Here is a 15325-nt window from a genome sequence, read left to right as displayed (position 1 = left end):
AATCAGTAAAATGAAGTGCTACAATTCAGGCTTCATTAAACCAGCAAGAGAGAAAGTTTTCTGTCATCATTATTTGTTTCAAGTGGTACTTTAAGGTCGTAACCAACATGCATGCTGCTAGGGAGTGTATACATCGTGCAGTACATTCCCTGCCCTAAAAAGCCCTATCAGATGGAACAATTTGTGTGCTTAGAGAGATAAACCCCACCATTTCAGGGGTTAGCTGGGAGTGGAGAGAACAGCAGCAGCTGATCCTTGAGCTGCTGTCCTGCCTCTCCTTTTCCTGCACCATGGATTGTGCCTAAGCATCCACATACACAGACAGGCTACTGTGAATAGTTAGGTACGATGATATGGCAGAAGTCAGGCTCCAAATGCCATTTGGCATGTAGTGACAGCACAAGGGGAAATGGCCTTTACCTGAAGGCAGGTAGATTTAGATTAGATTTTAGTAAGAAATTCTTTACTGTGAGGGTCATGAGGCACTGGAACAGGTTGCCCAGATAAGTTGTGGATGCCCCATCTCTGGAAGTGTTCCAGCCCAAGCTGGATGGAGCTCAAGAAACCTGGGATAGTGGAAAGGTGTCCTTGCCTATGGCAGTGGGCATGGAAATGAGATGATCTTTAAGGTCCCTTCCTACCCAATGTATTCTGTGGTTCTATGATTTTTTCCCCCAAACTGCACAAATCCCTGTTTATTGCCTTCTACAGGACCCTGCCTTGGGTGGACTCGGTACAAGAAAGACAAGGAGCTACTGGAAAGGGTCCAGTGGAGGCCACAAAGATGATGATGAGTCTGGAGCATCTCTTGCATGATGAGAGACTGCAGGAGCTGGGCCTGTTCAGTCTGAGAGAAGAGAGAACACCGAGAGGGGATCTCAGCAATGCATATAAATGTCTCAAAGGCAGGTGCCAAAAGGATGGTGCCAGGCTCTTTTCAGCGGTGTCCAGCGACAGGATGAGGAGCAATGGCCATAAACAAAACCACGAGGCGTTCCACTTCAACATGAGGAAGAAATTCTTTCCATAGAGGGTGGCAAAGCACTGGAACAGGCTGCCCAGGGACGTCGTGAGGTCTCCCTCTGTGGAAACATTCAAAACCCACCTGGAGACACTCCTGTGTCTGGGTGTCCCTGCCTTGGCAGGGCGGTTGGACTGGGTGATCACCAGAGGTGCCCAACCCTAACAATTCTGTGACTCATCACCAGAGGTGTCCAACCCTAACAATTCTGTGACTGATCACCAGAGGTGTCCAACCCTAACCATTCTGTGACCCAGCCGGCCCACCCTGCCGGCCGCGCTCAGCCGCTCTGCTCCGGGAGCCCTTTCGGCCAGAGGGGAAACATTCCTCGGTGTCCTTGGTTAGAATCCCCGACGGCCGAATTTCAGCAGCAAGATGGACACACACTCCGGCAGCGGGGTGACCGGCCCATCCCTGAAGGCGGCCGCCGCCGGGCCAGTGTCTGACGGTGCCCTGGGCCCAGCGCGGCCCCGCCCGCAGCCGCCGCCGTTGCTACGATACCGCAGCCAGCGGCCTTGGCTGCGAGCGGCGGCTTCGGCACCGCCCGGGCCCGGGCTGCCACCGCCACCGCCACTGCCCCGGCATCGGCACCGGCACCGCCCCTGCCCGCGGCACCGGCACCGCCGCCGGCACCGGCACCGCCCCAGCACCGGCACTGACACTGACACCGACACCGACTCTCTGCACCGAGCCCGCCACCTCCACCCCACGGCAGCATGGCTGAGGTAACCTGTAACCTGCCCCTCCCGTCCCTGCCTGTCCCCTGGACGGACGAGGGCTGCACCTCAGGATAAGCCCAACAACATCACCCGTGTATCATCTGTAGCCATATACCACATTTATGTGTCACCTGTGTGAGCAGAGCTCAGTTAGGTCATGTGCGCGTACCCAGGCAGTACTAACTCCTATATTTTAGGAGTAGCTGCTACCTATAAGATCGTGGGTAGAATTCCTGGCCTGCCTCCCCCTCATTACTGCTCATCTTTTAACTCTATTTACAATCACAAACATGAACAAGATCAAGACTGAACTACTGAAGGGAGCCTACAAGTGAGCTGGAGAGGGACTTTTCACAAGAGCACGTAGTGGGGACAGGACAGGACAGAGGGGAGCAGATTCAAACTGAGAGTACGTTTAGATTAGATATTAGGAGAAAATTCTTTACAGTGAGAGTGGCGAGAAACTGGCACAGGTTGCCCAGAGAAGTTGCAGATGGCCCATCCCTGGAAGTGTTCAAGGACAGGTTGGATGGAGCTCTGAGCAACGTGGTCTAGTGAAGGGTCCATGGCAAGGAGTTGGAAGGAGATGATCTTCACGGCCCCTTCCAACCCAAACCATTTTGTGCTTCTGTGCTTTGGAGAGGATGATATGAGAAGAAAGTCGTGAGTCCTAGAGCAGGTTTGAAGGAGGGATGAACTAAGTTTGAGCTCACAGCTCAGACTGTTCTTTGATGCCGGCCAGAGCATGGGCTGCAGCATTAAAGTTGCCCTTGAGGTCTTCCTGCTGACAGGAGAGCTGCTTCCCTGTCCTAGTGAGAGCACCTCAGAGGTGCATTTGCAAGGATTTGGCATCAGAACTGAGCTAGATGAAAAATGTCTTCTGTGGAAGGTTTAACACCAGCTTTTCCCACAGAGGGAGGACTGGATTGTGTTGGCATCAGTGGAGCTTTGAGACATGCTTGTCTGCATGTCTCTGGCACTATCTGGATAGAAATCATGAACTAATCAGACTTTAGAGGGTAGAGAACTGGGCAGAATTAGGGCTAAAATACTGGGTTTCCTCAGTGGTTGATGCATTATTCAAACACTATCACAATTATGGTATTTTATAGACTTGTCTTTAAAGCAGTTGTGGGACTCAATTATAAGAACTCTGGCTGGTAAAGCACAAGTTATTTCAGTAAAATTAGGAGAAATGTGTTTGAAAAATAGCCTACAAGATGCATATTATGTGCTAGCAAAAGAACTGTTATTACAGAAAATTTTGTCATGGTTTTTTAGTAGCTGTTATACACTCAGTATATTACTTTTTTGTGTTCTGGGGTCATAAGTGAGATGTTAAATTCTTCCTGTTTATTATTTCACTCAGGAAGAGTCTGACAAGCCATATGTGGAAGAAAGTGCCTTTGAAGCACTGGAAAAAGACTCCGAAGAATTCATCAGTATACTGAGTAGGGATGAAGCTCTGGAAAAATTCCGTGTCGAATATGAGAAGCTTCTTGCTATTATGAAGAAGTCTCGTGAAAATGAACATCATCTCATGGAGAAATGCAGGAAGCTGAATGCTGAGCTTGTGGAGAAGTCATCCAAAGTAGCTGTGCTCACCAAAATCACTCATGATGATGAGGAAACTATATCATCATTGAAGTCGGTAAAGTTTTGAATAGAATAAAGTATGATCTGAAATTCTAATGAAAAATGTGGTAATAAGAAAAGCACCTTAAAGAACACTTGATTTTATGTAGAGAACTAGCTGGAGGATTAAGCATGGAGGTGGCATCTCCAGTTGTTTAACCTCTGCTTTGCTTTGTTTGCTCAGCCTGGTATATTTACAGGTTTTAGTCAATTTCTGTGTTTATTTGCACTAAACCAACTCCGTCAGCTTTCAAGTACTTACTAATAGTTTTTATTTAAGCTTTCCCTCTGTAAAATGACACATTTTCAACTTAATGTACTGTTTTTGATTCATTATAACTTTTGAAGGATTGCTTGGATGTTAACTATTGCCAGAACATTAAAAAAGCCTACTTTTTTTGAAGTAAGGATTTTAGGCCAGGGAAGTGACAACTTATATAAATAAATGTTTCACAGTGCTTTTGAAAAGGAATCCTATATAGCATTTCAGTGTGATTTCACCAATTTACTCTGATGTGTTGTTTGTTATTGTTGATTTAAACTCTGTCAAATCAAAGTGCTTGGCTCCCTAAAAACAGTTGATGTTTTTAGGCTTACAGTGAATTTTCACTGTCAGAAACCTAAAGCTGCCAAGTGATCATAAGACTGTATGTGGAACTTCTTCATTCAGATGGTTTAAAAACTTAGCTTTGTGATACCTAGATAGGCTTTAATTTAGCACTTATTTGGGAAACCTCCATGCCTTACAATAAAGTGTTTTGTTCCAGTAAAATAAAGTCAGTGTAGCAATCCAGAGTGATTTTTGAGCACTACAGAAATAGAAGTTCTTTGAAATGGAATTTCTTGTCCTTAGAATTATGAAGAAAATAAATTCAGAGTAAATATAAATAGCAGCACTGTCATCCTGTGGCTGCAGCTTGCAAACCTGTGCCCAAAGCCTCTTCAAGGAGGAAGAAAAGCATGGAAAATCTTGTTGATTTTCACTGCTGCTAAGCGAAACCTTGTTGATGAAGATCAGGAGCCATGATGATCCTTACAATTTCCTTTTTGCTAGGAGAAGTGATCCTTCCAGACATTCCCAAAATGAGGAGACATCTCGGTAACGTCATAAAACTGAGGAGGGGAAATGTTGGGAAAATAGAGCCTTTCCAATTTCAGCAGCTAATTTTAAGCTCAAGCAGGATATGACTGAAGCATACTGCCTACTATTGAACCCATTAAGTGATTTTCTAGTGAAAAAGCTGCTTGACAATATGATCCTGCTGGAAATGATGTGCAATGCACAACATGTGACATTTCATTTCTAGTGGTGTGCTGTGGGTCAAGTATATAGCTGATACTTTTTCAGTTCGGTTATGAGAATTAGTCCTCTTGAAGGTTCAGTAATTATTTGGATATTGTTTAAAATATTCATGTCTTGTTTGAGGCTTTGCTTGGTGAACCCTTTATATTCCATATTGTTCTTCCTTCTGAAGGAAAGTTCTAGAAGAGTTGTAGTTTTTCACTACAATTTTGTTAACATTCAAACAATTTGTTTCCCATGTATCCAAGCTAAGTGTTGGAGGAAGTTCAAGTGCTAAAGTAGCCAAGATGAAATTCTTCAGTGCTAAATTAAACAAAAAATCTGTCCCACAGTTTAATTATTTATAAACCATAAAAGAATCCTGATGGGGCTGTTCTTGTAAAAATGGAACAGTTGCTGTAAAAATGGAATAGTTGCTCCAAATTAAGGTCCTACATCTTGATGACTTGATGGGTCATTAGGGTAAGAAATAAAACTCGCAGAAGAAAATTTTTTCTCCATGTGAAGCCTGTTTGTAATCAGTAGAGTTTATTTAGGGCAGGGGTTAAGCACACAGATCAGTGGCTGGTAGGAGGTGGGTCAGTGATAATCAATAGCTGCTAACTGTCAGGGGGCAGTTAAAGGATCTGTTTTGTAGTTTTAATAAACAGGACACAACAATCTGCTGTTTACAGTAATATCAAAGGAGCAAAGGGCCAAGCTAATCATGAAGGAAATTCAATTCTATTTTTCATGGCTAGAGACACTGATCCATGAGTCTGCACTGGAAGTACTCTAGAAGAGGAATTTATAGGAGCTTGTACTGCCCTGCTTGAAATTGCCAAATTTTCAATTTCCAGGCGTATCAATCCAATATAATAAGAAAACGTTTCATTAATTCTCAGTTTCTGAGCAATGAGACTGATGTGATCTTTTGGGGTATTTAATGAAAGCAAAGTAAAGCAGTCACACTTCATAAGTTCTGCTTCACAAGTTCCAGTGTTCAGTACTTCTCCAGAGATTTTTGAATTATTCTAACAGCAAACATTCGGGGTACTCCCTTTAATTATGCAGCAGACTGCCATGCATTACCTGCCTATCTTGTACTGCAATCACCCCGTGTTGCTGACACACTGCAATCTTTCACACTGAATAATAATGTGAATATTTCCTCTGTGAAGACTTCCATCATCAAAATTTTGCTCCTTTTTACTTCTGAAAATAACAGATCTATTGATCCACTCTTACAGCAGAAGACACAACTGAGCAGCTACAATGAAGCTCAGTTTTGCTGATGCTGAAGTCTGTAGAAAATTCTTATTTAGATTTTGCTTATTAGGGTGGCCATCAGCCCTGTCTTCTTACTTTATTGATAAAAATTGGTATTATCAATACAAATTCAATACAAGTTTTTACAGGCCAAAGATAAAGTTCAAAAAGCACAGCTTAGGATAACCTGAAATCAGTGCTTATCTGAATGGTCTTATTGACAAAAGAGATCACTTTTGCAAATACTCATCAGAACAAAAGACACTCTGAAGCCACTAAAAACTCTCAGAGGCTTATTGATTTTATTCCCTAGTCCTATTCCGCAAAACTCCAATCGTAATGATTTAATTCACCAATTTTAATCACAGTCTAATCAGCCAGCAGGAAGCTCTGATGTAAGTAATCAGCTTTAATCTTATTTTCAATTTGCATTTTTTCTAGAGAAAGGGTGGTTGCCTCTTACTGGTTGACAAATCTGAAACATGTTTATTTGCAGTTATATTTTATGTTTTTCTGCTAGTCAATAAGTACACTGTGTCTTTGTGCAATTATTTCAGCCCAACATGCATTTATTTAAATTTCAGAATTTATCTTCTTTGTCTGAGATATTAATGAATGAAAAACTTATAATTTGTTCGATAATGCTTGATGCTTTATGTATGATCATTGCTGCATTGAATGGAGATTAGAACTCAAAATGTATGACATAAAAGTTGATTTTATATATAAAGCTGTTTAAAAATGCTTGATACATAAGTGAAAAATCATATTTTTCAGGCTAAATTTTGAACTAAGTAATTTATTAAGTAATGAAAATACTGTTTGTAGGTAGTGAGTTTAATTGACTGTAATTTCAGAATTTCTGAGCAAGGAAAGCTCATTGTTTACCTCTTTATTAGTGTGTGTGGCTAAAAAGGAAGAGCAAAAATTTCTGATCTTTATGTTCCAGATGGTTTCTCAAATTTGGATATGCTGAGCTAGTTGAATAAATAAAATGGAAATGTATTCCCTCTGCATTTTGAAGAGGCTACAGATGTTATACTTTGTGTTATCATTCAGCAAAATCTGGTAGCCTGTTACTTCTGCTAGTTCTATAGTTTGAATTTTTAATTTAGGCAGTAAACAGCTAAATATTACATAGATTTGATTTTTAAGGTTTCCTTAAGTATATTAACAATATAACATAACATAGGTGTCATAATTTCGAGTTTAACATTAAATAGGGTTTTTTTTTTTTTTAGGAACAAACAGAGATGTCAATTACAATAAAGAATTTTTGTAAACAATTTGATATGAATTAAATGTTTTTCTTTTCTTCCTTGTGGAGATGGTTTCTAAAGTAGTTTTTTCCTTCCCCAATTTCATATGATGCAAGTAGGAGTTGAAAGGGATATTATGGCCTGATATGCTGATGCTTCTATTTGGCTTTCCTTGGGGACACCCTAGAGCTAATGTAGAACTGCACAGCCACGTTTGGGATCTAAATCTGTACAAGTTGATGAAGTTCAGACCTCTGCTAGGAGCCAGCTGAGAAAAGAGCATCATGCTGTGATTTGAAGCTCAGGGACTTCTAGTGTAAAAGTAGTATCTTCATAATTTACTGAGACTTCAGGAACTTTCCTTCCAGTCCAGTCACTTGCTGAATTCAGACTTTTTTTTTTTTTTAGCACAGGATTCCAGAAATGGTAGGAGCTTTATTTGAACCTAGCAAGAAATAAACCTTGATTTTGAATCAGATCATAAGGATCTGATTCAAGGGAGAGAGATGCAGAGGAAGTTATAAAATGAAGTGAATCCTCCTCCCTTATCCTGTTTGTGGGTATCAAACCCTAGGCTTGTGAGAGGCACACAAGTCTGTCATTTAAGTAACTCCATGTGCTAAAATTTGGCATAAGAATTGAGCATTAGCTGAAAAACTAGTTGAAATCGAATTACGCTAAGTCCTCACAGATGAAAGTGAACAAAGAGGAAGAAAATTTGAATAACATCTTTTCCTCATCCAAATCAGATTGGATGCTCATTGTCCTAATAGGAATTTTACAGACATGAGTTATTTAAGTAGATGATACCTTTGTGGACACTGAATAGTCAGTAAATTTTTACTGATATTGGTGGTACTCGTGTTATCAAAGCCTCACAAAGTCCATGCCCTCAGCCAAAACAAAAGACACCAAGTGAAGGGGACTATTGTGAACCTAATCATGAAAAGGCACAAAAATCTATTTTCTCAACTAAGTAAAGTGCAAAGCAATTAATTTCTAATTTGTGATTATTTTTAAACACAATTTCATTTATGTAATTACTTTCCATTTCATTCCTAGGAGCTTGAAAGGGCATGGAAAATGGTGGATAAAGCCCATGAAAGGGAAGAGAAAACGAAGGAAACAATTGACTCACTAAAAATGGAAATTTCACGCCTAAATGATTTAATGAAGGAAAGAGCTGGACAGGATTACAAGTAAGTTTTCCTCAGGGAGAGGGAAAGCCTGATCTGATTTTCTATCATTCTGTACCTTGTTTAGCCATGTAGACACTGTGGAAAACATAGATCTTTTCTGTCTTTTACTTTTCTCATGAATACACATTTATTTGTCTGTGTGTTTATGCAGTGAGTAAGTAACAGAATCAGGTTCTGACTGAGTTCATTCAGTATTAGATTAAGCTAAAAGATCAAATAAAATGAATCCTATGCACTTTCTCAGTATGTGTCATATTGTTTTATCTGACAAACTCTTCAGCATACTTTGAGAATAGGATCCTGTCAACATTTTTACATTTCACAGCAGCAAGGTCAAGTAGATAAATCAGGAAGGCAGGACACTTGATTTGTCTTCTGTTCCTAGCTTTGTTATAAGGCTTTAACACTGTCTATGTTCTTGTTTGTATTTTATACACTTTCAAGATTATGTTTTGGTTTTTTTAACCAAACACACATAGAGGGACCTAGTCTGAGATGGAGCCTCTAAGCCACTGCATTGTGAACATAATAATCATCCTCTGGAGCTGCTCAGAAGCTCTCCAGAACTACTGTTTGTAGTATCAGGTCCTCAGAGACTGCTTATGCTGTAACATTAAGTTAAACTCAAAGATATTATTAAGTGTTTTGACCCTAAGGCCTGTGCACTTCCTACTGAAATTGCTGGTGGTTGGCCTGCCTGATTATGGCTTGGTATTTTAATACTGTTTAAGGTATTTATTTATAATATGCATGCAGGATATGTATGGGACATGCTTGCGTCTGAACTCTGTGTATCCAGGCGGCAAAAACTTCAGTGTGCTCAGGCACTTCCCCCTCCAAGGAATGTGCCAGCATGTAAACCACCTGGGTCCATGACAAATCCTTCACCCACCTTTTGTCCTTGACATGTTCTAGACCTGTTTGCTTTCCTTGGATCTAAAACCTTGGTCATGCAACCTCCCCCTAGTATAACTCTCCTTAAAGTCTTCTCTCCCTATCTTTTTTGCATTTTCCTGCAAGAGCCAGGAGCTGTTACTTTGCTAACACCTCACTCCTGTTTCCAGCTCTCTGCAGGTTGCTGCTGGCTTACAATTTCTTCTTGAAGTTCCCTCTGTATTGCCCTCAGTTCCGCACTTAAATACCCTGTCCAGTGACAAGGCCAGGAGACTAACTCACTCCTTTGCAGATTTCAGCCTTGAAAACCCAATAATCTTTTAGAACAATTAGACTGCTTTTAAGACAGAGCTTGAACCCACGCTTGGACTTCTTTTCATGTTGTAAATGTGTCAAAACAGAGTCAGTTTTTATTTTTACATTATGTGACTGTATGACATAACCTAGTTAGGTGTCCAGTCAGGTGAGGTGCAGAGAGACAGGTTACAATAGTGTAACATTTTTGGTCCCTAACTAATTTTGCAGTGGGAACAAAAGAGGAAATTTTCTCCCCTGTTACCTTTCTGGGGAATGGAAGGTTTATTCAAACTCATGAGGATGTGATACAACAAGAAAGAGTTTTGACTTGGCTGATGGTGACTCTGTTCACAGTAGATAAAAGCATATAATTCAGTTGACCATCAGTCTTCATACAGAGGAGTTTAAAATGAAAAAAAAAATTTTTTTAATTTTTTTTCAACTCCTCTTTCTCACAAAAGTCTTTGTCTGGCATAGGAGGAAGAACAGAAATGGCCTGTGACACTGCTTGACTATTATTTCCTTGCTTCCAGTGTTGAGGATTTGCTAAAACTTCAAGAAACGGTAACAGAAGAGCGAGACCGACTGTTGTCAGAAATTGTGGAGTTACGTCAAGATCTCACTGCAATCACAGAGCGGCAGCAGGAAACAGAAAAGGAAAAAAATGAGGCAGAGCAATCTGTTCTGCAGGTCTGTACTGATCACCAGATGGTGATTTTAGGCTTTGCCCTCAGCCTTTCTCCACACTTAAAATTGATCTCCAGTGACTAGAATGCTACTAGCTGTTGTTTTGCATCTTAAACATTTTCAGGAGTGCTCTGAGTGGACTTTGCCATGAATGACTTTAATATTTTTCTGTGTTTTAGGCTATGTTCTTTGCAAAGTGTATTGTCATGTACCAGCTGCTTCCACAGCTTCCCAATATCCCACTGAGGCCAAGGTTGTTTTTTGTGAATTGGAATCATCTTTAATGCTGAAGAAATGGGATGTTTTCTGTATTGTAAATCCTTATGCCTCAAAAGAGACACTAAGAATATAGACCTGGAATGGAGGTTCTTGGTCCCTTGCTGTTGGCAGTGGTTGCCATATTGTGAGACACCATCATTCTTAAGAATGTATCAAAATCTGGCTTAAAAATAATGAAGTTATTTTCTCTCCTTTATGGGAAGCCTTTTCCAGATTTTTGCTTTTTCCATAGTTAGGTACCTCTTACTTTCTTCTTTACTCTGATTCTGGTTTACTGTTTTTCTACTTAATTTTTCCACCACACAATTGTCTGTAGAGAGCAGTCATACTCCATCTCAGCTTTATATGAAGTTAGGCTTTCTATATTTCTGACCATCTGAATAGACAATTGTTCTTTGTGATCAATATGTATCGCTTTCTTGAAATGTATAGAGCAGCTAGAGATAGACAAGGCTGAGGATCAGAGGAATAGCCACTGAATGGAAGGTAGAAAAAGATGAAACATGGCATACAGAACTCTGATATATCAAATATATAAGCATAATAATGAGAAATTAAAGAATTAAAGCAGAATATAAATTGGGGCTGGAGCAAGACACCTGGAGAAAGGAAGAGTAGAAAATCAGACAGTAGAAAAAGAACAGACAAGAGGTAGAAGGAGCATTTGGCTTTCAGTTTTTTATAAATCACAAATAGGAAAGTAATGATCAGTCTAGGTTTCATGCACAGAAATTGTTGCTATTTATAAAGAAGATGACTGGTAATGTACCAGAAGAGGATATAAAATCTTTGTTTTTCTGACAGCATTGTGGGCATGAAAGAAAAGAGTCAAAACTTGTTGAATCTTGGCAGCCTTAATCCTCTGATACTCACTTCATCATCCCTTAATTTTACAGAATTGTTACAGCATTTCTAATCACCTCCCATTCTTCCAGTATGAAATTATTCTCCACTTCAGACTGCTTAAATGACAATGTCTCTTTGAAGATCCTGTTGAAGATCCAGTTAGTTCTGGCAACTTTTCATCTGTGGGCTCAGAGGGGGAGGAATCCTTAAGCAAAGAACATCTTTCAATTGCTGGTCCCTGGCTGAACCGAATATTTCCATATGGATCAGCCCCCTGTGTCTCCTCTCTGCTGATTCTGCTCCATCAAATTTTTGTGGCGTGAGAGAGCAGGACTCACAAAAAAGTCTATTAAATGTGAGAAAAATTTCCTCTTTCAGAGTTCTTACATAGGAACTTTAAGAGTAGAAAAATTGAGAGCAGTTGAGAAAATGAACACTGGTCTAACATCTCTCTCTTTCCTTTAATATCAATGTAATAAGTGTTTCTGCTAGTCAGAGAAAATAATAAAAAGAAAAATCCTTGCAATACAGCATAAAGCCCCAATTAATTTTAATGCTGCATTCAGAAAGTACCACTTTGCAAGTAACTTATAACAGTAAAGACATTTATGCCACTGCATCTCCAGAGGAATGCTTTTATGTTTGGACTATATCAGGCTGTACTTCTGTCTAGTTGAACTGACTGGTGTTTAACAAATTTTTGTCATCAATAAATAGGGCCCTCATGCAGAATAATTTTTTGTTCAACCATTAGAAAACATAATTACTTCTGAGAAGATCTGGCATACAGTGATGGTTGCAGTAATATAGAAGCTCTTCTTTTTAAAATCAAGGAGAATCAGAGAGGTGAGAGGACTTGTTTTCCTGAGTAAAAGGCAGCAGAATTTAAAATTGTTTTCTTCTCTATTATTACAGCTTCAGCAAGACATCCAGCTGCGTCAAACCGAGGAGTTACGAGAGATGCGAAAGAAGGAAAAAGTGGAGACTGAGCTGAAAAATCTTCAAGCTGAAATGGATAAGAAGCAAGCTGAGGTCCAGATGTTACAGCAACAAATAGAGAATGACAAAGAGGAACAACTGAAAATAGAAAATAATCTTAAAGAGCAGAAGGTAGGGTACATGGCACACTGCTGTTTATCAGGTCTAAGATTAGAGTAAAATCTGTAGTTAAGAAGAAAATGGAATGTTCTGAAAAGAGAGGGAGGGAGAGTAAGTTATTAAATTTTAATAAACACTTAGTTTTATATAAATATTACTTTACTAATAAATAAGTATGTAAAGCTTGCTGACAGATTTCAGATAGATTTCTCACAGAAGTCAATAGTGGATCACAATGATATTGTTCATCTTGAAAAATCACAGCAAATGAGACACAATCTGTGAAGAACATGGATGATCTATAGGAGCAGGAGACTGCCAGGTTGGACTTCTGACTATATTGCCAGCTTTGCTATTGATTGTGTCTAGTGGCATTGGTAAAATAATTTTACCTCCATCCCTTCTTTCTTCTTTTTGAAAATAATTTTTATCTGCCTCTCAAGCCTGTGAAAGGGCAAGGAACTGTCTTCATAAACCTTTTTGATTGATTTCCTCATTCTGTTTCTAAAAACATTATCTGGACACGTCCTAACATAGTGTTCTGCAAGTCTGTGAATTTTCAGGTTTTCAGTCCATTTCCCCTGACTTTGAGAAACTCTCAGAGAAGCAATTTCAGTAAATGGCAGGGGAGATCTCATCACTGTAAACCAGTCCTACCTCAAGGGAAACTTCCTTGTGAGTTGTGTGTATCTTGTAAATTTATAACTTTTATAGCTTTTTCTTCCCTTCTGGTCCCTGAATTTGAGAAGATAGAGGTCTGTGCCAATTTTTAGTCAACACAAAGTCTTACTAAAATACTCAGAAAAGAGATAGAGAGAAGACTGGATTAATTTTCTGAATATCACTGATTTGATGCAGCTTTTGAGGGCAGCTCCATCATCTGCCATGGCAATCACATTGTGTATACTGGTTTTGTTCCATTCTTCCTCCTTTTTATAGTCTTTTCCAGGCTTTCAAAGTGTAGATTTTAGGGACATTCAATTATCCAAACTGTCCTGGAAAATATGAGTTCACATAAAGTGCTATGTGTGGGCTAATTAACCAGACTTTTGCATTGTCTTCCTTGCCTGTGCTGGCTTGAAGGTGTCTGTGAATGCCCTAAATGGTCTTTTGCTTGAAGTCTGTCCAAAACACAGGCTATCCAACTCTGCAAGGGTCAGGGTAGAAATCTTCAAAAGAAGGTAAGACAGCTACTGCAATTTCATCAGGTTATTGTCTCAGTTGAATAGTTGCTGTGATACCCGCTATTCTTTTATTCTTATTCTTATTTTATAAGAAATTTCTAATGAAACACCCTTTCTTGCATGACATTGAAAATGGTTGGATACAGCTGCTATAAGCTTTATCCCACCCCTGTTCAAGACTCAATAAAGGGTTGCCTGAAACAGTGTTGTCCTGATATTTGCAATATAAAAAGGAGTATTCCTTGTTTTTACACTAGGTTCTACTTCTCTTCCTTTAATGTTTTTAAAGGAGCAAAATATAATGACTTCATCAGGAGTGAAAAATATGATGGCTGTTTCCTCATTTATATATGTAATACCTGCAAGGAAATTTCCATCCAGCAGAAGATAAATCTGGTAGCTCCAGTATTGAAATATATGTTCTGTATAGAAGCCACAAAACCACTATTCCATATGTTTAACTGAAGACAAATTAAAGAGCAGAATGCTTTTGTCCTTGTCTCAGCAAACCATGTACCCAGAGAAATGTTATCAGCACATTAATGTAGGATGCTTGCTCATAAAACAGAGCTTCCCTGCCCTCTGCTGATTGAAGTGATTTGAATCTCATACTCATTTTCAGTAATTGTATGTAGCAAGCTGTATTATGTGATGGTTGCCAGATGCCTAACAAGAGGTAAAATACCTATTTACCACCTGCAATAAACACCTGCTAAGCTTCCAGAAAAAAAAAATTGCACTGGATCTGTTGTTCATTAGACATTATGATTTTTCCATGTCATTATGACCATGTATCATATTTAGTAATATTAGTAATTTCATCAACAGTGAGGGCTGGTTTTTAAGCAGACAACAATCTGTAGCAGCTTTTGTTTCCGGGGTAGCAGGAAGGTTTGGTCTTCAGGTGTACATAGGTATTGTAATGAGATTTAGAAAATTGATAGGATTGTTCTTTAATCTAACAGACCTTGAATGAAAAAGCTGGTAAGGAACTTGAGCAATTGAAGATGAAATATCAAAAGCTCTCACAAGACAATGAGCAGCAGACTGCAATGCTTGATGATGTGATGAAGGACATTGGTAAGAAGACAGCGCAACTGAAAGTAAGTTCCAGAAGGTTCATCCTACCAGCTGTATAATTCCAATGAAATCTTACCACTTGGGACAGGGATGACTTCAGTTCTTGTCCTGATAGTTCCCCACAGGTAGTTTTGGAGGAAACATGAGTAGTTTCTAGGAATAGATCTGCTGATGCTGGATGCCATTCTTTCTATGGCAGGTAGTCTCCAACCCTCTTCTCTGACATGGTAGCACCTGTTCTCCTGGAGGAGTTGTTTCATAAAACACATGAACCAAAATGTTAAACACTCTGTTCATAAAGGATGGGCAGTCACAAACATGGGGTCTCTTTTCAATCCTGATATCTTCAAATAAGAGGAATGATTTTCTTACAATGATTAATGTAATTTGAATTTTGCCAAAATCCATTGAAAAATGGTTATAAATTATAATAATGGTTTTCTGGATAGTTTCCACTGAAAGGAATTGCTTTCAATACTAAAATTTCTTCCCCCCCAGTATCGATTGAGAAAGTTAATATAAATAACCAAGATGGTGTTTACTTTCAGATCTAAATGGTTTTGTTATCTGACTTCA

The 15325-nt window shown here is 39.4% G+C and overlaps 1 protein-coding gene across 1 annotated transcript in view; it reads left to right on the top strand.

Moving 5' to 3' along the window:
* Positions 1-1396: 1396 nt before the first annotated feature.
* The window catches only part of CFAP58 (cilia and flagella associated protein 58), a 57963-nt gene continuing 44034 nt past the window's right edge, over positions 1397-15325 (top strand). Inside the window, exons 1-6 of the mRNA XM_054277284.1 lie at positions 1397-1558; positions 3110-3391; positions 8248-8384; positions 10109-10265; positions 12303-12497; positions 14635-14772. Of these exons, the coding sequence (XP_054133259.1) occupies positions 1397-1558; positions 3110-3391; positions 8248-8384; positions 10109-10265; positions 12303-12497; positions 14635-14772 (1071 nt within the window). The remainder of the gene's footprint in view (positions 1559-3109; positions 3392-8247; positions 8385-10108; positions 10266-12302; positions 12498-14634; positions 14773-15325) is intronic.

The sequence above is a fragment of the Melozone crissalis genome, unplaced genomic scaffold (genome assembly GCF_028551555.1).
Source record: "Melozone crissalis strain CALT ecotype California unplaced genomic scaffold, PUWL_Pcris_2 ptg000019l_1, whole genome shotgun sequence".
NCBI classification, from domain to species: Eukaryota; Metazoa; Chordata; class Aves; order Passeriformes; family Passerellidae; genus Melozone; species Melozone crissalis.
The sequence above is the reverse complement of the archived record's forward strand: the minus strand, read 5'-3'. Positions and strand labels throughout refer to the sequence as shown.